The 25,084-nt window shown below is 39.7% G+C and overlaps 2 protein-coding genes across 5 annotated transcripts in view; both read left to right on the top strand.

The window, feature by feature from the left end:
- The window catches only part of LOC105225696 (furin-like protease 2), a 725,052-nt gene that overhangs the window by 70,642 nt on the left and 629,326 nt on the right, over positions 1-25,084 (top strand). The gene's annotated exons all lie outside the window — the stretch shown is intronic.
- The window catches only part of LOC105222515 (protein obstructor-E), a 228,676-nt gene that overhangs the window by 199,491 nt on the left and 4,101 nt on the right, over positions 1-25,084 (top strand). For all 4 annotated transcript variants that reach the window (XM_011199867.3, XM_011199870.4, XM_011199868.4 and 1 more), the window contains exons 4-5: positions 2,553-2,741; positions 4,916-5,169. In XM_011199867.3, coding sequence (XP_011198169.2) covers positions 2,553-2,741; positions 4,916-5,169 — 443 coding nt within the window. The remainder of the gene's footprint in view (positions 1-2,552; positions 2,742-4,915; positions 5,170-25,084) is intronic.

The raw sequence follows: 25,084 nt of genomic DNA, 5'->3' as shown, positions 1-25,084 counted from the left end.
GTTCAAGAACTGCCCATGCATCCCGAAAAATGCACTGTTTGGTGTGGTTTGTACGCTGGTGGAATCATTGGACCGTATTTTTTCAAAGATGCTGCTGGACGCAACGTTACGGTGAATGGCGATCGCTATCGTTCGATGCTAACAAACTTTTTGTTGCCAAAAATGGAAGAACTGAACTTGGTTGACATGTGGTTTCAACAAGATGGCGCTACATGCCACACAGCTCGCGATTCTATGGCCATTTTGAGGGAAAACTTCGGACAACAATTCATCTCAAGAAATGGACCCGTAAGTTGGCCACCAAGATCATGCGATTTAACGCCTTTAGACTATTTTTTGTGGGGCTACGTCAAGTCTAAAGTCTACAGAAATAAGCCAGCAACTATTCCAGCTTTGGAAGACAACATTTCCGAAGAAATTCGGGCTATTCCGGCCGAAATGCTCGAAAAAGTTGCCCAAAATTGGACTTTCCGAATGGACCACCTAAGACGCAGCCGCGGTCAACATTTAAATGAAATTATCTTCAAAAAGTAAATGTCATGAACCAATCTAACGTTTCAAATAAAGAACCGATGAGATTTTGCAAATTTTATGCGTTTTTTTTTTTTTTAAAAGTTATCAAGCTCTTAAAAAATCACCCTTTATTTGGAAAGGTGGTGAGTAAGAATTTATCGAAGTTTTTTATTCCATTTTCATTGATTTTGAAGCTTATCAAAATATTGATGAAAATTCTAAGATACCCCTCTTCAAACCGGTGATATAAACTTTATTTTGCTCGCTCAGGCTTTAAAACGAACGTTTTGCATTGTGAAATATTACTAGGTCTAATCCTAGTCAATTGTTGCCCCATAGCTTGAGGAAGTGACTACTTTCGATGAATCGGAAATTCATTTTCCGGCTTTTGGAAAACAATATTTAAGTTTTAAAGAGAGGAAAATTAGTTAAAGGTGGTGAATTATATATTTTTCTGCAAATAACTTACCTTTGTAGACATAACTTAAATTAGCGTTCTTTTTGCAAAAAATCAGTCATTATGACAAGTATGAAGATTGTATACTGTAGACTCGAATATCTAACCACATCTGTTAGAAAGGCTCAGACAAAATTATGATCTCTAAGAAAACTATTCTCAAGCATAATTTTTCCATTTCGTTGTAGTAAACTGTGATGCATAAGTGTTTGCTGTGAGAGTAGTTTCCTGCGATCTTACTGTAGCTTCAGAAATTCTCTTTGAGTGGGTTTTTCCTTCCAAATTATGTTACTTCTTGAGTTCTTCTGAATTTGAATTGAAATTTCCGATTTTGGAGGGTTTGACACCCAAACCTCTCCATGAATCCGACATTGTATCTCATGATACTGCGATGTAAAAGAAATTGTATTAAAATTATTTATAGAAAAGAATAAGGAACCTCTAAAATAGTTAGGACTAATACGGTTCTATGAGGACTTCTTAAAATTTGTTTGACTAATTGGTTCATGGTGCAGTTATTCTTGGTAAAAACAAACGAAGTTTGATCATTTCATCACATTACCAGTGCGACTGGTTTCCAGTTTCATCTCGCTTAAAAAATTCACTCAGAATTTTTTTTTGTATGTTTCCTTAGTAAGTCAATTAGTTAATAAATATTTTAGTTTGAAAGTTCTGTCAAAGGCTATTCCACCAAATTTTTTGCTGTTATTATATTCATAATTCAACCAATTTTACCACGGAGAAACAAGCCAAGTTCTAACCTAAAAACGTTATACCTCTCCTTACCTCAAAACCATACATTACAAATTAGAGTGCAACATCGCCTTAGCAGCTAAAAACAATCAGCTTACCACACCGATTTGCGTGCTCAACTTTCAATTTGTTTATCGAGTTCAAGCGTACTTTTGTGCCAAGATCTGCATATAAGCATGCAAATACGCCAGAACTTTTCGGCTAATCCGGCCAAGCGCACAGCAACACTTACGGGCAGACTTTTTCTCCTGGCAACACAAAGAGTTTATGTCACAAAGCGTGTGGCAAAGCATGTGTGTGCAACAAAAATAGCAACCAGCGTAAAGCGGGCCGAAAATACTGAAAATACCGAGTAGAACAACAGAAGCCAATTTATGACTGTCGAACACCTCACCAAGACACCGAGTATTAAATCTAACTTTGCTATGTGAAAATTTGTGAGGAAGGGCAGTGAAGTGGGTTTGGAGTGTGCCAAGCAACAATTTAAAGGGATTGTATGGCTGCGTCTCCGACTGTGCAGGCAGCGGCTCAGAGACTCGCATTACCGGCAGCCAATTCATTAACGAGAGCCGAAACAAGCTTATTCGGTGACACGCTGGCAAGCTAGCAAGCTGGTGAGCTGGCGAGCTTGTGAGCTGGCAAAGTGTTGGCGCTGCTTTGCGCCGTAACGCAGTACGTCCTGCTTGGCTCTATGCTCGGCTTGTGTCCTGGTTTTATAAACGTCACGACTCACTCGCACTTTATTGCTTACAAGCGTACACACACATGGACACATTTACATTGATAACTTTCAATTTTTTTATTCAACTCTCTTGCTTTGTACTTTCAGATGGTCCCCTATCGACGGAACATTGCGACTGGTTGTACGGCATCTTCGGGCATGAGACCTCCTGCACACGTTATTGGACCTGCTGGAATGGCACCGCCACGGAGCAGCTTTGCATCGGCGGTCTGCTGTACAATGAGAATGCCCACAGCTGCGATTGGCCGGAAAATGTAGATGGTTGTCAGAAGCATCGTAAGTGTGCCTGTAAATCTATATATTTGTATGTACCTATGCGTATTGATGTGAAGTGAAGACCCACTGGTGTTATGGCAGTAGACTAGCACTTACATGTGTTTGCTAGGTGAGATTTGCTGGTGTTCCGTTGGGCTTTATGGCTCGTGCCTTCAAAAGCTTGTTAAGTTTCTGCAATTAGCTGAAGTTTGTGTTGTTGATATTGTTGTTGTTGTGATGCAATCGGCGCGTTGAATTGAGTTGAAATGCACTTTCAACGCTTCGTGCTTATCTTGTTAAAGTTAGACAACAATAACAACAAGCAGTCGATAAGTAAATGGTTCTCAGGGAAGTCACTATTGTGCTTGGTAGTTTTGGGTTTTCGTTTATGTATCTTGATGTCGATGTTTGAAAGACGATTTATGCAATCCTACATGGCTGAAACCCCAATTAATTGGATAGATGCTAAAGATGCCCCGTGGTTAACTTTACGATAGCTAAAAATGCGTTAGAGAGTTTTTAAGTAAGTCGATAGAGTCGGTGTTAGTAGTCTACGAATCCATAAAAATGTTCATAGCATAGACTGTCCCTTTTCTCAGGCATAGTAGCGAATAAAAATTTAGAAGTCTTGTACATCTTAAATTGTTTCTAAACTAGAAATTCGAATTCGAACCATGTGCTTTTCAGAAAGGTGCCGATGCAGATCTTAGCACAATTAGTTCTCCTGGTTTTAGAGAAAATGTTTCCAAAAATTTTTGAAAACGCCCGATATTTACTGTATAACCTTGTGTTCAGAATATTAAAATCTACACAGGGGGCTTACTCGTCTCAAATGGATCGGTTTGGGAACGAGTTGAATCTTCGTTGCTCATTTGAGTTCCAACGCTAGACCTCCCGGCCTCACATTAGCTTAGTAGGTGAAACGTATGAGGGTTACCGAACAAAATCTCTACAACCCCACATAATAAGCATCAACTCAGAGAGCATATTTGTCTCAATTACAACGGATTCAGAACGAGTTGGGTCTCTGTTGTCCTCTTTCGTTTTGGCGCCCTGGACCTAGCATGCGCTTAGCGGGCGTTTGTCAACCTTCATCTCCTCTGCGACGGCGATATCTTTCTGGTTTGACGTAAAGCTAAGGAGATTAATTGAACTTGAACTTGGTCTTAACAATTATCGTCTTGCCGCAATCCTAGGAGTCCTCACTGAATAATGCTTAAAGTTGGATGCCGGCCATGCTATTCAACTACGTTGGCGAAAAACTTATAAGAAGTATGCATCAGTTTCTGTTTCGAACATGATGGGACCAAAAAATGATTGGAATTTAAGTGCACTCTACCCAACCTACAAAAAGACCTTATTAGTGTGGATTCTCGTCTTGAAAATCAAAAACGAACCAGATGCGATGCGCCAAATCTTGGAAAAGATCCATGAAAAGAGAATCGACACGGACCACCTCTTCATCGATTTCAAAACTGCTTTTGTCAGCACGAAAAGTAGCTGCCTTTATGCCGCAATGTCTGAATTTGGTATCCCCGCAATACTAATACGGCTGTGTAAACTGACGTTGAGAAATACCAAAACCTCCGTCAGGATGGGGAAGGACCTCTTCGAACCGTTCGATACCAAAAAAGGTTTTAGACAAGGTATTATTGGTATCGTTGGCCTCAACAACCGCGCTGTTAATTCTGTTTTCCCCAGACTGTAGTAGATAGGGTAAAGTCCTGTCATCCATACATGGGCGATGGCAATATCTAAAGAGTTGGCGTTACCAATTTTCGAGAGAAGTGTTCTGCGAAAGATTTATGGTTCTTTGTGCATTGGAAACGGCGAATAAGGCAGTGGTTGGAACAATGAGGTGACATAGTTCACTGAGACAGTTCCGCAGGCTAGCCCATATCGTCCAAATGGGTGAAAAGACTCCAGCTCTCACTCGCCGGGGAACCAGTAGAAGCAGAAAAAGAAGGCTTCCACTCCGTAGGAGAGACCAGGAGAAGAAGGACCCAGGTCCACACTTAGAATCTCCATTTGGCGCCAAACAGCTAAAAGAAAGAACGACTGACGTTCACATATTGATTACCGATCTCTTAATTTTTGACAGAGTAGCCTTAGCCGTGTCTTTACCACAATTTCTATTTATTACCACTAATGTGTTGTACTTGTTGTCTAATATTTGTTTTTACTCTCTCTCACAGCTCTCTGCAATGATGATGCCAACGGTAATGTCCCACTGGGTAAATCGTGCAACCGTTATTGGCAATGCCAGGGCGGTTATCCACGCTTGCAACGTTGTCCCGCTATGTTGGTATTCGATCGGCATTCGCTGCGTTGCGTCGTTCCCCCGACGGAGGAGTGCGATATACCAACAACGCCAACGCCACTCGACGGCGAGGGAGAGAACAACAATGTCGGCGGCGGTCAGCTGTCCAAGGACGAACAGGAGCGAAAGGTAAGCTTTAGCCGTGATTTATGTTTGCAAACATACTAACCACACACACACACACATTACACTTATGTGTGTAAATATATGTTTAAAGCAGTTGTTAGTTCACCGGTAAAAGTTAGACCACAGCATTGCACTACTTTTTGCCCCCACCCCCGCAGTAGTCGACCGTATATGAAAGGGTAAACAGTGTTTGTTGTTGTTGTACGTGTATTTGCTGTTTGGTGTGTACTGCTGCTGTTTACAGCAAATTTCATGGCAATGCATTAGCATATTTTGGGTGCAACCGATGATTAATTGCACCGGCTGGTTGACTTCGGCCAGTTCAGCGGGTCTGACGTCATTGTCATCGCCAGCTGACAGTTCAATATTGGTCATGGCTTATTTGATAGCAAAATCAAGTGTTTACCTCCATGCACGTGTGGTTGTGCGAGTGTGTGTGTGCGTGTAAACATTTGCCGAGTTATGCTAGTTGTGGTTGCACACGCGTGATTTTCGCTGATGGACAAATTAATGGCCGTGTTTGTCAATCTATTCATGCATATATTAGTGGGTATGTGTGTCTGAAATTCTAATGGATCTGTTTTAAGTGGTGGTAGCAGTAGCATCTAAAAATGATTTTAGACTTGTTTAGGGGAACATTACATGAGTATGAATGTCAATATTTTGACTCAAAAACGGAATATTTTGAGTGTTTTGAGGGACTACTGTGTTTACAGGAAATTTGATTGTTGTTGTGGCGATAAAAAACCTTTCAAGAATAATTTGGAGAACTCCTGCGATTTCACAGCCTTCGTTCGTATAAAATTTCGGGTACGTTTCGGCTATGTAGGTCCGACTCCCAACATGTTGGGGTTACCATACAACGATGATTGTAATATATAAGCCGCCGAGAGGTAGAAGAAGAAGAGTATATACAATACCTTCTATGAGAATGCAAAGCTTTGTATAAGAAAAGAACCTCATCTATCAACCGGGGGTTCCTTTGTGATGTCTCGGCAGTTTTTTGTATTAATGAACAACAATAGGGGCACAGGGTGGCTGAGAGAGGACTTAGCCAAATGAGAGGATTACAATCCAGGTGGTGTCACAATGAACCTTCTGAAATCAGGATGTCAGACATACTCCTTATTCCATAATCATTGAAAACCAACAAAGAAGTCCATCCTATACCGGACATATATTTTAAATAGTTTTGGGGTCCACCGTTCGCTAGCAGCTATACACTCTTATACTATTTTCTCTATTCAGCCCTGCAGCTTGCATTATTTTCTCTAGCAATAGATTGAAGAGGTCATACGATACGGAGTCTCTTTGTCTGAAACCTTCCTTGGTATCAAACGGTTCGAAGAGGTCATTCCCGATCCTAACAGAGCTTTTGGTGTTACTCAACGTCAGTTTACACAGCCGTATTAGCTTTGGGGGATACCATGCTCAAATGTAGTTGTATAAAGGCAGCTCCTTTTCATGCTGTCAAAAGCAGTTTTGAAATTGACGAAAAGGTCGATTTTCTTTTTACGGGTCTTTTCCAAGATTTGGCACATGGTGAAAATCTGGTCGATTGTAGATTTACCAGGTCTAAAGCAACAATGATAAGGTCGAAACAGTTCGTTGACAGTGAGGTTCAGTCTTTCAGACACTACGCTCGGTAAGATCTTATATGCGATATTAAGGAGACTTATCCCACGGTAATTGGCGCAGATTGTGAGGTCTCCCTTTTTGTGAATTGGGCAGAACTTACTTAAATTCCAGTCGTCAGGCATGCTTTCGTCCGACCATATCCTGCAAAGAAGCTGATGCATGCACCTTATCAGTTCTTCGCCGCCGCTTTGTTGTTCTTCAGGCGGTTAATTTCAATATTTGAACTTCATGGTCGGGCAATGGAACGTCCGCTATATCGTCATCGATTCGGGAATCGGGTTCGTCATCTCGAGATGTTACTCTTTCTCTACCCTTCAGCATGCTGGAGAAGAGTTCACTCCTTAACTTCAGTATGCCCTGAATGCCAGCCACTAGATCACCTCCTGGAGTTTTACAAGATTATGATCCAGTCTTGAAACCTTCCGTTAGTCGCCGCAACTTTCCGTTTTCGAGTATTAACCCTTTCGGCCAGTTTGTCAAACTCTTCATACCTAAGCCTCTTTCTTTTTTTGGTTTCATATGCGTCTCCTTTCTCTCTTCAACTCTTGGTATCTCTTCCCGCCCGCTCGCGTTGTCGTCGACCCCAACATTGCGGGGTAGGCTGCTGACTTTCTTCTCCACAGGCCTCATCGAACCAGCCTTTCTTTCGACCTATACGAAAATGCTTTTGCTGGCAGCTTCAAATACCGTTCCACAGTGCCTTTATACCGAGTTACTAATCAAACTAACTGTCACACAAAATTTGATGAAAGCCTGCAGACTTGCATTTATATTTCAGACCCAGAATATATAAATCTTCCGACCGCACCTCTAATATAACATTTATACACTTGTGTCGCATGTCTACCCGCAATTACAGCCATTTCAGTTAAATACGCTAAAAACAAACTCAAAATTACTTTCACAACTCAAATGCCCGACCATGAAATGCGCCAACAACACGTAAGAGGACTACCACACACCCACACACTCACCTACACTCGAGCATAAAAGCACGTTGTTCACTTGCAAAGCCGGTCGTGCGCTTGTCAATGCCGGCGCAGCAGGTTGCCAGTCGCTTGACGACAACAACAACAATAGCAACAGCAGCAGGAGCAACAGCTGCTGCACTCCAACGCTTCACTGCTTCACTGGTTGCGACAGCGATTACTGCTAATATCGACATGCAACATTTGTTATTGATGACAAGCGACTTAAGAATGACTGGGGGCATTCAGCGTGCAACATGCAACGTGATTCATGCATGCGAGCAGCCTGCATTGTGGCGCACAGCATATTTCCTGGCAGCGGCGACGACGGCGGCAAACGGTGAACGCTGAAAGGTTGGCTTACATGTGGTGCAACAATTGGTACTGCCGTGGTGTTAATATGGCTAACGGTGTGTGTGTGTGGATGTGTGTAGGCTTCCTTCCACATGTGTGCGGATGTGAGTGTGAGGTATGTGACTGCATTTGTGCCTACGCTTTCGTGCGCTGTCGTTTTAATCGACGTTTAATCATGTCAAATGCTGACGACGACAGCTCCAAGGATGAGGAGGAGATGAGAAATGAGTGCGATGAAGGAGTGAACGTGAATGAAGTGGGCATTAGGAAATATCTGCTGCATTGATCTCTGTAGGTAGTGTCTTAGTTAGGTCTGTCTTCTTAACTGGTAGTTAGTTAAGCTAATAAACTGGTCTAATTTAGAAGCAGGATTTAGGCTCGTTTCTATATCCCAAATTTCTTACTATTTCTTTCTGGTCGTTCCAAGAAACTTTAATTCTCAAGTGATACCTGGATTTGGATCTAGGTCATTGTGGGAATGAGTTTAGGTTAGCTATTGTACCTGGACGCGTGAAGGTCTGAGCTGAAATGTATTTGAATTTTCTTCAGAATATAGATATAATTGAACATCAACTTCTAAAACTGGCTTCGGATAAAATATTTAATCTTACCGCGTGAACACCGATTAAATAGTTGTTAGAGAAAATACCCACAACAAGTATGACTGCCGAAAGGCTTCAACTTCAGTCTTTCAAAAGGTGAACAATGTTGGAGAGAGGGCTTGGGATTCTAAAACTAACCATTCATGCCTAGAACTCCAACGATGGTGGCAACCATCGAGAACTTTGCAGTCGCTCGCGGTCGTACAGGAGGAGGTCGGGTTCGAGGCCGATCTAAAATCTCTGCCGTGTTGTGGGTCCTGCACCCGGCTACAGTCCGACTCCACACTGGATTTAAGTTTTCAATTCTACCGGCCTTTAGGTTTAAACTACAGTCACCGCGAATCTTCCCAAAGGCCCAAAGTCAATGAGCAGATTGAATAGAACCTTGTGGATTTTAGTCGCCTCTTCCGACCGGCATACTGCGGCCGGCAAATTCTATAACCTGCCAGCTGGGGAAGCAGGAGGAAGTTAGGGTCCAGCTTGTTCGCATTTCGATATAAATAGGACGAGGCGCTGTCATGATAGCAACCACTTCTGCCAGAGGGCACCCTCATGTTTTAATAAAGGGAATGAGAAAAAATCAAAGGACGTACGTCCTTGATTTTCTGGTTAGAAAGATATGAGTACAAAAGTTCTTGAAATCATTTTGTTTCTTTGGAATAATTGTGGAAAATATTTGAGCGCATGGTATCAATATAACTTTGAGACAATACCTCTGTTACTTCCCGTATCCGCCCAGAGACAAAACCTCTGTGTCTACCCAGGGCATAAATATATCTACTAACCTTTCCCAGTCCATGCTGAACTCATACCGTCTGGAATATTGATGCATAAACAAGAGCTAAGCATCAAATTCCGGCACGCCTACAGCACAAAGCGTTTAAGCATCGTACTAGCTTATAAATAAAGTTGTGCCACGCGTCAGTGAAATTTTCCACTCATTGCGCGTTGCACATCATCCTTGCAGCTCGCATCGTTACGGGTTACGGCTGCTACTGATTGCGGCGTCTCACATGACTTTGGCGCAGATAAAGATGTTGCTGAGATGAAGATGTTGGCGGCGACGACTGCATAACGATGAAGACATAGCCGGGGCTGGCTGGCTGCTGTTGCTGGCGTGCAGTTGCCTTTTTATTGCCAGCAGCTGTCGCTCTCGCGTCGTTGTGGTTGCCGTCAGCCGTTGCGCTGAATATGAAGATGAAGAGAAATTCAATTTAGTTGAAACGACGCCGGCAAAAGCGACTGCACGCTACGGAAATTTCATAGAAACAGCGGCGCGACAAAGCGTCTTAGCGACGCAGCATGCTGGAGGTGGCTGCTCGGGTAATACGATTCCAATTGTACAAATGGTAAGCGGAAGCATAGGTGCAGCATGGCTTAGAAGACAACAACTGTATGAATGTATGTATGTATGTATGTATGTATGTATGCATATTTGTATTTATGTCTGTAGGTGTATATCTATCTCTGACTGTATTATGTTGATGTTGATGACTTTAGCAGCAGCAACTCCGCGATATTATCGCAGCGGGCTAGAAAAGCCATAATTTCACAGTGAGACGCCTGCCTAATCTGCTTCTAACTCGCACTTCCTTCTGCATTGCATCTCGTTGGCATCACACAGTTGGCGTTGCATGACGTTAACTCAGGCGTTCTTGCGTCGCTCTGGTGGTAAGTAATAACCGCAAGGCAGCGCTGTTGTCGTCTGAATTGGATATCAAGCCATTACTTGTGATACGCAACTGGAGTCCTTCCGAAGAATTCATTTCAACCTTTGATGTTGTAGAGCGCAGAAAAAAACAGCATTTGACAAATATACGCGTATAAATCTGTTAATGCTCTATTTGCAACTCCTTTCAATGCTTTTCCTTGCATAACTGTCGTTCATTTTGTGCTTTTATCATTTATCTGTCATATCGAAGATTATCTCCACATGCGTTCATCATTAGTGCTCTGTTGAGTCGTTAACAGTCGGCAGACTCTGATAGCATACACCCACGCTTACTTTTGGGTATATGAAAGGGTATGCGTACCTTCTCATGTTGCGTTATCATTAAAATTTTTATCCTTTCGGCTTTTCTGCTACGCAATGTTAAGTGCTGTTGCTATTGAGTTCTTGTTTGATTTTTTGTGTTTCTATCCTCATCTCTTCCTGCAGCTTTTTACTGTTTCTATAGGTTGTGGAGCCAAATAGTTAAGTGGTTATTTCAGAACTTTTCGAAGTGTAGATATGTCCAAGGAGGTATTTAAAATATAAATAAATGCGTGTATTTGGACTTGTTTCCGTTACTCGATGTGTCTAGACGTCTTTATTATTTGTAAAGAAAAAGGGGAATCATTAAGGAAAACAAACGAGATTTTTATTTATTTTCCACTTATGAATTTTGAATGAATTAAATCAATTGTTTTGCGTTTGAACGCCAGATCTTGCCTCATGCCTTGTCCCACAGCTACTGTCTATACTCACAAGTTTCTATTGGGGTGAATTTTTCTCTAGAAATCATTCGACACTAGCAGATAGTAAGCCCTGATTGTAAAATGAATGCATAAGAACCTATTAACCAAGCTGCTGAAGCCCTCGACAATTCAGCAGCGATGTGTGTGGCCTGGCGCTGTTTTGATGGAACACCATTAGTCTCCTTTCGGGCTGGTGCTTCCTTTAGACGATCTAATTGTTGACAGCACAAGCTTATATCATGAGTTCGGCTGCAGTTCTAGGTAGACGGCTCTCTACATATCTGGTCATCGTTTACGTTGGGCCACCGTTCTCGCTCTTGTGAAGACAGTCGCTGAGCTAGTGCTTCCTTTAGGCGGTCTAATTGTTGATAGCACAAGTTCGTCTTATGAGTTCGGCTGCAGCTCTATCCGTGCTGACCATTTGTTCATCGTTTCGCTCTCACTCTTACCATATATATTGGTAGTGAAGACAGTAGCTGAAAGATCATGTTGGGAAAGTGGAAATAAATTAATAAAAAATATGTTTTAGGTAGAGGTCTCATAAATCTATCTCAACCAGAGCCATCTTTGGACCATTTTATTTCACTCACTTGGCTCTCTGCGACTTTTTCCTGTTCCATTAAGTGAAAATTGCTGAAAAAACTGGCCTATAGGCTTATAAACACCAAAATCTTGCGGTGTTCTTCTCAGCTGGATTCTTTTCTCTCTTTCAACAGAGTTCAAGTCTACTTTCCTGACATTTTTTGTATAGTAGATAAAAAGTCTCTCTACATTTCAACCAATTCGGCGAAATTATGTGAAATATCTACCTGACATTCAAGTCAGAATAAATTAAATTCGATTTGGTTGCAAATCTTTATCACGGAATTTTAATTTAGGATTCTTCTGAAGTTTTTTTTTTTAGGAATATATCTGAACGCCTTCCTCAAGAGCTTTCATTATTTAAACTCTAGTTAATATACTATAGCTCTTTTTTAAAATCTTCTTATTATTTTTAGACCTGACCACTTTGCTCGAGAAAGAGCTTTCATTATAAAAGCTCTATTCCATTTGCTCTATTGCTGAAGAGCTTTAATTTCTAAAACTCTATTTAATATGTTCTGTTTTCATTGCTGAAGAGCTTTCATTTTTTAAAATTTATTTCATTTGCTCCATTTTTTATTGCTTTAGAGCTTTCAATATTGAATCTATATTTCCTCCATTCTATTTTCTTTGTTGAAGAGCTTACATTATTAAAACCTTTATTTCCTTTACTCTCTTTACATTGCTAAAGAGCTTTCATTATTAAAGTTTTGTTTCCTTTGCTCAATTTTTATTGCTGAAAGGCTTTACATATTAAAGATATATTTCTTTCACACTATTTTCTTTGCTGAAGAGCTATCATTATTAAAGTTCTCTTTCATTCGCCTTATTTGATTTGTAGAATAGGTTCATTATTGAAACTCTATTTCTAATGCTCTATTTTCATTGCTGGAAGCTTTCATATTTAAAGCTCTATTTCATGTGCTTTATTTTCATTGCCGAAGAGCTTTCATTTTTAAAGATCTTTTTTATTTGTAAACTAACTTCATTATTAAAGTTATATTTGCATTCCTGAAAAGCCTTCATTATTAAAGCTCTATATCATGCGCCTTACTTTATTTGTACAATAGCTTTCTGTTGAAGAGCTTTCTTATTTAAAGTTCTATTTCATTTGGCCTTTTTTAATGCTGAACGGCTTTCAATATTAAAGCTATATTTTCTTCACTCTATTTTCTTTCATTAGTAAAACTTTTTTTTGCTATATTTACTTTGCTGAAGAGCTTTCATTAATAAAGCTCCATTTAATATCTATGCTATATTCTAGTTTCTTAAGAGTACATACAGATGTACTATATGTCATAAAAGAAAATCATTTCTATGCAAAAGCTTGCCAGTAACCTTGAACTATCGCTTCTTACAGTAGTAAAAAGTAATTAAAAGTAGAAAAATCCGCTAAACACAGAAAACAAGCAAAAAAATCATGGCAAGCGATCCACCTGGGTTTGCCAACATCGAACTAAAATCGCATATACTCAATGTAATGAATTTTCCTGCTGTCAAAGCAGACAAGCGTAAAAACTTGTAGCGATTACTTTTCGAAGAAACACGGAGTAAAAGCGACATTGCAAGTACACGTGCACACACACACGTGCAAACTTCTAAATGCTTATGTGTGTATGTGCTTGTGGAGAAGCATGTACTTATTCATCTTTTATTTTGCTAAGTGGTTTGGGATATGCCAGAGGTACTTACTGAACTTACAATATAGCGATCGAGATTGCGCGCGCCCCCTCCTCAATGCCCTCAATTGAAATGTCGGGGAAAATATGTCAGCATAGAATTTCTCCACATTTGCCGCTGATTTGGCGCGCATTGAACGAATCAATGCCGGAATGAATGAGATGAGCACTTCAATACGCCAGAGATGTGGAATTTGTTGCAGAAAATATTGCAAAATAAAAACGCTCACATAGACATTATATGTATTATAGATGTATGCGTGTGTGTGTGTGCGCATAATTGTATCGAGCATTGTATTGCTGCACTGATTTCCAGAAATGCAATGATATTTACAAATATTTTATATTCAATAAAATTGAATGCCTTTGGGTGCTGGCAGCAGCATCCGTTTTCACTTCAATAAGCGCTGTGCAAGTTCGTGTGTGTGTGGTGGGTATAAAAAGGGTACTAAAGAAGAAGAAGATGTAAGCTTGTATGCAGCTTGTCAGTTTGACAGCGGCAGGATGTGGCAATTCTTGTATGCCGTGGTCGGGGCCAAAACGCCTACCGAACGCTTGTGCCAACTTTTTTCTAGTTTTTCAGTTAGAAGAGACTTGTGTTGAGACTTCTTTAGCTAATATGGCTGAAAACTGAGTGAAAAAGTATGTTGTGGATGCCCATTTGTTGAGAAAAACTCTAATAGTTTCTTAAGTTGCTGGTTTTAGTCTGCTATAGAAAGCTTCGGAGACGGTTTTTTATTATTGTTCGGGTAGGTATTATCTAACATAAAGCATGAACCTTTTTAAGGAATAAGAATCATATACAAAGTTGCGAAGTTGTTTGTAGACTTTAGTGTTTTTATAAAAAGCTTCGAAGACGGTACTGGAAAGTAATATCTTACGTTTTAGTAAATGTTTTTATTTTCGTATTGTGTTCAGCTCTCAGCAGGCATTTTCAATACTGCCCGTATACTCTGAGCTTTCTCCGTTCTCAAAAACCTCAAACCTTCTCGCTTATAGAAAGCTTCGAAGAATTTGTTTTTATGGTTTGTGAAAGTTATTGATACGCCATAGAAAGCTTTGAAGACGGTTTTTATAATGGTTCGGGAAAGCAATATCTTACGTTGTGTAAATGTTTTTATTTTCGTATTGTGTTCGGCTTTAACCAGGCACTTTCAACACTGAAAGTATACTCTAACCTTTTTCCGCTCTTAATAAGCTCAAAGCTTCGAGCTCAGAGAAAGCTTCGGAGAAATTTCTGATGGTTCGGGAAAGTTAAATATTAATACGCTCTTGAAATTGAAAGTTAATAAAAAAAATAGAATTAAAAGAAAGCTCTCAAAAAGCTCAAAGCTCCTGAATTTTTTTCTAATGGTTCAGAAAAGTTAACATATTAAAATTGAAATTGGATAAAAAAAAAATAAAATTCTGTGATTAAGGAAAATTTAGTTGTAAAAAATTTAGAGACTTCAGATCTCGAGGTCTAATAACCGAATGAGATTTCTATTCACAACAATATATCAACTTATGCTGGACAAAAATTTGATTTCCTACCCACTAAATAACGGAATACTCCTTGTAATGCACCTTACCAAAGCCAGTGTTGCCAGATGGCATCACCTTAAGAGCGAAGCCGTCAACAGAATTATTATTTGGAGTTTCTACTTATTTTATACTATAAAACCCGTACCTTGACTCAGTGACTGGTTCTCACTGGCACAACTACATTATCTAATTCAATTTCTAATCTAATATTCCATTTATAGCGGTAACTTAGAGAAGACATACTATTCTCAATTTATCTATCCAGTATACTCCTCATTATACTATCAGGATTAAAAATTGTCACCCAAAAAGTTGCTGAGTGTGAACTCTGCCTTATGTCTCTCAATAAAACACTTTTTCTTGTTGCCGCCGCATTTCTCTGCCCTCCTGGCACACAGTTATTCAGCACGCTGATCTGCCAGCATTTGAATGTTGCAAAGAACTCCGTAGAAATGCAATACAAATAATAACAACAACTAAATAGCCGGCATTCTCTTTGTTCGGTGACAGCGAGCGGCGACAGTAAGCGGAAAAATTTCTCAAAAGAGAAAATTTTCAATTTCCGCCCCAAAGCAACGCTTATCGCCGATTCTAGTTCAATCTTCTACAATGCAACAGTGGGAAGAAGCAGCTCGGCGTAGACGGAAGCGAGTGAAATGAATGTCGCTGGAGAAAAGCAAGTGCAAAATAGTCATTTTAGATAGCGGAAGTGCCGAAAAAAATTGAAATATTTTAGTGCCATCATTGGGGACTTGGGCTTAAAATAGTTACGCATATAGAAATGAGAAAGTGACAGCTTTGTGATTTTAGGGTGTTTTACATATTGTTGGCTTATTCTATTATATAATATTAAAAGAAATTTCCCTAACAGTCAGATATTTTAACTAAATGTGGGATTAACAATGAAACCAGTTGATAGTATATGATGTGGTTGCACACCAGGTAGAAGTAGACGAGTGCTTTGCTTTGGGCTGTCCGGATGAGCGAAAAAATTTTGAATTGTGTAATGATAATCCAACTCACATGTCATTTTAATGCGAAAACCCAAAACCTTGAGTTTGACAGTTGAAGAGAGAGAAGACATTTAGAAAACGGCGGAATGGAATTGGAATCCGTAAGGGATTTGGTGAATGCTTTTATTCCAAAACGAAAAGAATGGGACTTCTGGTTGAGAAAATTGTGACCCCGTTTTTTGTTTGAAAATCGGCTGAAACCGACCAGGAATTCAACAATATAGATACATAACAGTTGTCATTCTATCAGTGGGATGTTTAAAAGTATGCGCCCCCAAGTGTTTAAGTCTCGACCTCCCAAACTCGTGACAGTTAAGAAAAAGTATTGAGTTGTTTCCATCTCATCTTCTTTCATACAGCTTCTGCAGATGGCGTCTGGTAAGCTTCCCGACCTTACTGGATTTTAATAGGGCAACGGCGTGTTAAAAGTCCCACAAGTAGGGAGAGGCTAGCCTTACTGAGGGCAAAGAGATCACCAGATTTCTTGCGATCGATCTTAGGCTAAAAGGCTTTTGCGACAGCGCATGTACCGAGTGAGCCACCTCGGCTGGCCAAACTTCCACGAAACCCAGCTATTTAGTAGTAGAACATAATAGGGTATGGGAGCACAGACCCGCTCGCAATCTACTGATAGCGATTCCTTCCTAGTGACAGAAAACCCCTTCAACAACCTTCTCCATTCTTTGACCCATACGTAAAGAAGTTCACTGCCCCGTTCCTCCAAATACTTCTTCTCACCTACAGCTTTCTCGCTGGTATATGGGTAGAGAAGAAGCCGGCAGAGTTCGGTTCTGCGATTCCATGATTCAAGGGATCCAAGTATGTGAGGAGCCATACTTCATCCGACGATGTCTACGGACAATATGTGCAAAACGGCGTTAAGTGCCATGTTTGGAGTGGACCTTAGTGCACCACACATGCTGATAAGCGCCGCCTGTTGAACGCTCTCGAGTGTCTTTGCAAGTGTGGTCTTTTCTAGATCCCTCCACGATATAAAGACTCCATAAAATATAATGGAATTGACTGTGGTTCGTAGAGCCAGAGGATCACTTCCGGTTAGAGACCTCACTTTTTGCCCATGGCTTCTCTAGAGCAGTACATGGTAATCGATGCCTTTTTTGCTCTCTACGATATTCGGCTTCCATGAAAGCTTCCTACCCAGGATGAGCCTTCAATATTTCATTGTATCAGCCGGTTGCAAACGAATGTCTCCCATTTACGTCAGTGGTATCACCGGGATCTTATATCTTCTAGTAAATAAAATCATCTGGATTTTATTTGAATTGATGGCGAGGCCTTTAAGACTGCCCAATAATTTTATGACGCTGAGATACTCCTGCGTCAGCACGTAAAGGGTACTCAGGAACTTTCCTTTGGTCATAAGCGCTACATATTCTGCATATCTAATCATGCAGTAGCTACGATCTTCAAGTTTTTAAGCAGGTCGGTTAACGACCACGTGCGTTGCCCCATTCCGTTTCCATTATTCTGTCGCACAGAAGACTGAATACAAGGTGTTTGAGATTTGATTCAACCCTAAGCCCGTCCAGAGCAGTAACGACTACTTCCGGCAAAGAGGGTCCCAGCAGCGAATTCCTTAACCCTAATGGCTTCCTCAAGTCAAGAAACGATAGTATGCAGAGCAGTATCCTATGACTTGCCTTTATAATAAGCATGTTGCCCTCCTAATAAATAGTCCCTCAGAATGCACCGCATTATGTACCAGGGCATCAATTTCTTCAGAGTTTTTAATAAGAAGGAGGAGAGGTCGATGGGCTTGAAGTACTTGGCTGTAACGTGAGAACCCTTGCCAGCCTTCGAGATGAACGTGCTTGACTCCAAGTTTTGAGATAAGTCTAAGCAGAAAAAGCTTCTTCATTGGCAGTCGATATAATCACTTAACGAAACTACAAGCAATTTCGTGACACCCTGTACTGCAAAGATTCTGAAAAAAAAGCAAAAACCTGCTGCTGCTGAGTATTTAAATAACCTGAGTTCAATTCAAAAATAAATTGAGGGAGATTGAAATCAAAATTGTGTGGAATTTTGTAAGTTAAGTGCAGTTCGATAGCCAGGGAATTTTCATATGGATACATAGGGAGAGTGAAGGGTGAAGTGAAAAATAAAATTTATTTATTGTTATTGCTAACGGAAATTAATATTTGAAAAAGCTACGAAATTCCACAAATAAAACGTTATTCTATAGCACTTGCAGTGGAAAACCGGTTTGTGGTGTTGACAAGTTGTAAGGAAAAAAATGTAAAATTTTTTTGGCAGTTATTTTTGAGAAAAAAAGAAGGTTTTGTTGACATTTTCTTGTGCGCATGTGTAAGTGTGTACATTTGTCGACACCGATTTTGGCAAAAGCAAATATTTGGAAGTAAAATAAAATACTGCCAGCACTCAGTGTCAGTTGTTATCGAGTTATTTGCCTGCATTAAGTCACCTGTTACACTCAGCAATGCAACAAAGGTGCTCACCAAACACACACATGCACGCATGTCACACACTCACATAAGTGCTTACATGCATTTTACTTATTTATTTTATTCATCTATTTATTCATCTACTACAAGTATCTAAGCACGCCGCCAGGGACACAGAGTATCTCCCTAAAACCACCGACCTGTCATGCCGGCGCTGCTCGAACATTTCACTTTGCATTTCATTTTGCATTTCAACACTTTTCGTATTATTTTTATGCATGCGTGTATGTGCACCTGCGCTTGTGTGTGTTTGGGGATTTTATTGTAATTTGCTTTGCATTGTGCACTGGATGTCATGCAACACGTTTCCATTCTCATTCTGCCACATTCAATATTTGCAACGGCATTCGAGCGCAATTTGCCATCAGCTGTGCTATGCGTTGCTCTGCTATGCCATGCTATGCTATGTTGCAAGTGTGTTGCTTAGTGCAAATTCGCTTAGTGTTGACTGTTGGCAGAATTTGGCGAAAATGTTGAGTACTTGTCTAATATTTTATTGACATTTTGACACAATTCATGCTGTGCTGCATTTTTAATACAAATATTTCTTCAAATTCATGCAACCAACGAAAATTTGATTGCGGACTCATGTTTGAGCGTGAACGTCAATTTCCATATTTCAAAGTGAAATTTGTATAATAAATGCGTTTTGGTGGCTTACGAGTTGTAATCAGCTGATGGGAAGTACGTTTTTGACTCCCGATTGGTGGATTTTCGGATTTTAGGTATGAAACAGATGAAGGATGATATATTGAGATTTTAGCATGCTTCTAATGGTTAACAACGGTGTTTCCTTTAAAATAGTTGTTATCACCTCATCTGCTTGCATATATCGTCTGAAAATGGCGTCTGATAAGATTTCCAACCTTACAGCATGGATGCCAATAATCCAATGGCCTGTTTAGAGCTCCACAACTAGGGAGAGGTTAGCCTTACAGAGGGCAAAGAGATCACTAGATTTCGTGGGATCGATCTTAGGCTAAAAGGCTTTTGCCACAGCGCATGTACCGATGGTAGTCCAGCGTTGGTTAAGTTTCCGCAAAGCTCAGCTATTTAGTAGGAGAACACAAGAGAGTACAGGAGCACCGAGCTGCTCCCATTCCGCCGATAGCGGTTCTAGGGTGCCTTTTCTTGCTAGCTCATCAGCTTTGCAATTTCCTGCGATTCTGCTATGGCCCGACACACATACCAGTCTTATCATAAAGACACTGGATGCTATTGATAGCGAGGTTATGCACTTCACGAACCCTAAACGCACCGTAAATGAGTTCAAGGCTCGCTTTGCTATCTGAGTGAATAGTCACTTTTCTGAAGGAGGTTGCACGGAGTATTAGATCTACTGCTACCTTAATGGCATCGACTTCAGCTGGCAAGACACTGCAATAGTCAGGAAGTCTGAATCTGGAGTTGATATAGAGCTTCTGACAGTAAACCGCTCAATCAACTTTACGTCCAAGCTTTGATTAATCCATAAAGAAGCTAACTGTCACTATCTTCCATTCGCTTCTTCCTACTCACATATCCCTCGTCGGGTAATGGGTAGAGAAGGAGCCGCCAGTGTTCGGTTTGGCGACTCCATGATCCAAGTGACCTGGTATGAAGTCAAAGTGGGTGACCAAACGTTACTCGTCTTGAGTTAACCTATGTAAACAAGCGTCTTCATATAACCGCACAAAAATAGACTAATCATGTAACGTTGCACGATTGTGGAGGCCACGCCACAACGGGAGATTAAGTGCTCCCAAAAGTTTCTTTCAATAAATTGACTGTCTCATTGGCTGTATGACATGTATGTAATCTTCCATAAAGTGAACAAAGCTCTAATTATTCCGTGTGATAGCGGACTCATTCGGCTCTTCTTCGATACTTTGCTGCACAGCAGCAATAGAGTCTTCAGTGACCTCTGTACGTTGCGTGAAATCAATCCATAGTTGCTCGTATTACCGACTGCGTTGACCGAATATTGGACGCAGTCAACAATGAGTAGCGTCCGAAGCATCGAACCATCATTAAACTAAGTAAAAACCATAGAACAGTCGTCAATAAAACCAAGTCCGAAAAAATTATTGCCTCATTAAAAACCTCATAGTAGTAATAATACTAGATTTACATTATGACAAAAAAGTGCCCGGACATTGTAATTAAATTCCCCAATATAAGTGCGATCTGTCAAACAGTTTGTTTATATCTGCTGCTTAAGTCAGTACACCTTAGTACAAAATCGTTGCGAATGTTGGAAAAGGTTTACGGAGATTCTGTTTTATGAAGAACATAAGCCTACGAGTGGTACAAAGCCTGCAAAAACGGTCGAGATATAGTTGAAGACATGCCTCGTTCTGGACGACCTTCGATCTTTTCAACTGATGAAAATAATAAAAGCTTAAAAATATGGTACTTGAAAACCGTCAGGCAAGTGTTAGAGAGATGGTAAAAGAGCTCCACATCTCTCATGAGTCTGTCCGACTCGTCCCGATAAACAGGTCTCTTTGGACATGCTTGATCGTGCCAGTTAGGTTTAACAATCATGGGAATAGAGGAGAATAAAGAGCCCAAACCAAAAAAAAACACGTCAAAGCCGCGCAAATATTGTATTAAAATGATGCTCACTGATATTCGTGATTTGGACCGTCATGAATTTGTTCCGAAGAGATAGACCGTCAATAAGGAGTTCTATTTGCCCTGATTGAGGCGTTCGAGCCATGATTGTGACCGAATTTAAAGCCAAAAATGCATGAATGCTACAGATCAATCACCGTATTCACCAGATTTTTCTCCGTGTGACTGTTTTTTGTTCCTCAAACTGAAATAGTCGCTTCATGGAACCCGTTTTCAGTTGATCGAAGAGATAAAACAAAATTCGCTGAAGGAGCTGAAGGCAATCCCAAAAAGTGTTACCTTCTACGTTTCCTAATTTTCCAACATAAGAGAAAGTGGTTAGCTGGAAGATCCGGGTAAATACGTATTTTCTCAAATCCAACCACAAGACTGAATTGGTTACCACTAGGGATCAAAATGGGTCTAATAATAGCTTGAGTGCTGCCGCCTGGTGTCTGACGCTATGCGCTTCTCTTCTATTAATTAACTAAGCTATTACTTTCACAATTCACACTACATCGTCTTTCCCTTTCCCATTTCCCATTCAAGGGAAGTCGTTTCGGAATAACTACGTAATACTTCCTATAAAATTTAACATACAACTTTGGTTTCTCTGCCGAATACAAACTAACTAGAAACTAACTGTTATGAACACTGTTCAAAATCCTTACATAGCTCCGTGTCCAAAATCCAACTAACCAAACGATTGTCTCGAGATCGGGTCGCTGTTGACTTCTGCATAGCCGTTAGAGGATATTAGATCAAGAATCCTAAAAGCTGATAATACCAACTCGCACTCGGACCATTCACAAAAATATAGTCCATAGGAGCCAAGTAAGAAGAGATTTACTTTAATAATTTCTGATTTTACTAAATAATTTATGCCTAGCATTGTCGAACATTTAAGGGTCTTTGACTTGTAAATATTTTTACCGCATACAAACACATTCGGTTAATTTTATAAACCGGTTTAGCTAACTTCCGCAATGATTGCTATCCAAAAGGTCCACAATTAGCATTTTTAGCAGCTGCCGCGATGTCTTTGCTTACGCCATGAATACTAATTAACATACAAATTACATTAATTAACACCAATTAATTAACGAAAACAGCATAATATGGAAGTTACAACAAAATAACGGTAATAAAGAGCAGGGTAGGAAATAACGGTAATGAAGAAAAAGTAGAGAACAAGTGAACGAAAGAATATGAGCAAGGAAGTGGAAAAAACCCGAAGGAACATGTTTTAATTAAACAATTAAAACGAATGATGGTCACCATTTTCGCCACTTTAAGGCCAAAACAAAGGGCAGGAAGGAAAGCAGGAAGGGCACAAGCGGAAAAAATGAGTGAATGTGGCTTGATTTGACTGTGGCAGCGGTCGTGTTTATTAGATTCTGCTTACCTTTTTTTGTTCGACTACAAAGCATTCTTTTTCGTAAAGCTGCGGTGTTTTTTATGTTGCTTTTTTAGTACACTGCCAGAAACAGTTGATTAAAAATTGCTGTGCTTTGGTTGCTTTTTATGACTCTTTTGGCAGAGTTGGTACTTAGTTTTATATTGGTTGCTTTTAGCTACTAGCTTTCTCAGTAATTTTAGCTCGAGTTTACAGCTCTGAGTATTTATACTATATTTTTGAGAAAATCCAATGTTTTTCGAAAATGTGTGCTGTGGGCGCCCATAATATTAAAGAAAGTTCTTAGAGAAATCCTGGTGTACAACTGTCTTAACCTCCGAGATTTTGTTGGTAAAATTTCCATAGATCACCAACTTGTTCGTTTTTCCCCCGATAATTCTTTTTTTTTTTTGCCCTGTTCTATTATTTTAAAAATTAAATCATTCTTGGTGAACCAACCACCATACCATACCATACCATGAACCATACTCAGAACGTCATATGGTATTGTTAAGAAATATATTTCTAACCGTGATCATTTTTCGACAATAAATTTTAGTGTGAACAATTTTTCGGTAAATAGGTTGGCTCTTCGGGACCGTTCTCAAATCAACTGTCTGCTTCTGTGACCGAATAATAAAAAAATATTCTAGTTCATTTCAATCGCCTCTTCCTTTGATAGACTGTTATCATGGTAGTTAGCCGAGACGCGAACCCACGCTTTCCTTGTAGAACTCTAGAACTTCCTGTAAACTAAATACAATGTAACTTAAGACTATAGTAGCGACATCTAACGTAAGTAAACGATGTCTGTTTTAAAATATTAAGAAACAAGTGTGTAAGAGTTCCCAAAATAGTTGAAATTGTTATATACAGATATATTTTCAGCCAAGAAGTAAACATGTCAATGAAAAGTCCTCGGCCTACCATAGTAAAAAAACTTTTTTTGGCAAAATTTGTTTTTTTTTTTATTCAATGTAGTTCCCTTTAAGTGTGATGCACTGATTATAGCGACCCTCCAACTTTCCGATACAATTTTGTAGCATCGATTTGTCCTTTCCTTCAAAATATATCGCAGTTTCTACGATCACCTCTACATTTTTTTTTTTTTTTTTTTTTTTTTTTTTTTTATTTCAGTGCCATTGTAACTAGTTAACATAAAATAAACTAACGAACAATTTGTTTTGCTTATTGTATAATACAAAATAATTAATGGTGCTCTGCGTATAAATTGCAGAGAATCTGGTTACTGTATAAGGTGATACGGTTTTTTGCGCTTAAGCCTTTCTTTCCATTCACTTCGAGTGACAAGAGCCCTGGCTTCAGTGTTCACATGGTCAGAAAGTCTTTCCATATGAGACTTTGCACATTTTTTAATTGATGCAGCAATTGAGTCAATTCCGAGATCGCGTTCAAGATCGTGACTGCGAACATACCAAGGCGCATTGACGGCGCATCTTAAAACTTTGTTTTGAAATCGCTGGATTTGTGCAACAATGCTAGGGCTTGAGCACCCCCAAAGTTGTATCCCATAAGTCCAAACTGGTCTGAACGCCTGCTTGTAGACTAGAATTTTGTTATATGTGGATAATGCAGAGTTTCTACCCAATAGCCAATACAAGTTTCTGAATTTTATTTCTAATTCTTCTTTTTTCTTTTTGACATGTGCACTCCATCTAAGTTTTGTGTCCAGGGTCATGCCTAGATATTTCACGGTATTATGATATGGTATTTGCACACCGTTTAAGTACAGAGGCACATATCTAGTATTGTTGTATGCGAAATCAATGTGTACTGATTTAGTCTCGTTTAGTTTTATTCGCCATTTAGCTGTCCATTCAAATATTTTGTTTAAATGATCCTGCAATCTTGCAATTGATGCAGTTTGTGTTTTGCCAACAGACAGAACCGCAAATGTTGCTGTAATACAATTGTCGTCATGTGGTAGATCGCACGTAAAGAGTAGGTAAAGGATGGGTCCTAACACACTACCCTGAGGAACACCAGCCTTTATTTCCTTTAAGTCAGAGTATATATCTTCAAGTTTAATTCGAAAAAAACGGTCCGAAAGGTATGATTTTAAAATATTGTAATATTTTTTTGGTAAAAGCATTTTAATTTTGTTTAGGAGCCCGCCATGACAAACTTTATCAAAGGCTTTAGACACATCGAGAAAAACAGCTGAGCAAACCTTTTTGTCTTCGAAGGCATTTTCAATGACTCGAGTTATTCTATGTACTTGGTCAATAGTGGAGTGATTTTTTCGAAAGCCAAACTGATGCGCTGGTATCAGCTTCCTCTCTTCAATTATGTTGTTAATACGCACAGCAAGCAGTTTTTCCAATAGTTTTGAGAGTATTGGCAGGAGAGATATGGGCCGATACGAAGTAATTTCATGCGCTGGCTTACCAGGTTTATTGAACATAATCACCTCTGCAGTTTTCCAATAAATGGATACGTGTTGAAGATTTATAGTTGCATTCATTATGGCAGTAATTTTACATATAACGTTGTGAGGAAGCTGTTTTAGTATTTCACTAGTAATAAGATCAAACCCAGGCGATTTTTTAGACTTCAGTTTTTTTATTTCTGCGCATACTTCATCATTAGTTATTGGAGAAATT

The sequence above is a fragment of the Bactrocera dorsalis genome, chromosome 4, assembly GCF_023373825.1.
Source record: "Bactrocera dorsalis isolate Fly_Bdor chromosome 4, ASM2337382v1, whole genome shotgun sequence".
Classification (NCBI taxonomy): Eukaryota; Metazoa; Arthropoda; class Insecta; order Diptera; family Tephritidae; genus Bactrocera; species Bactrocera dorsalis.
This window is presented reverse-complemented; position numbering and strand designations above follow the sequence as displayed.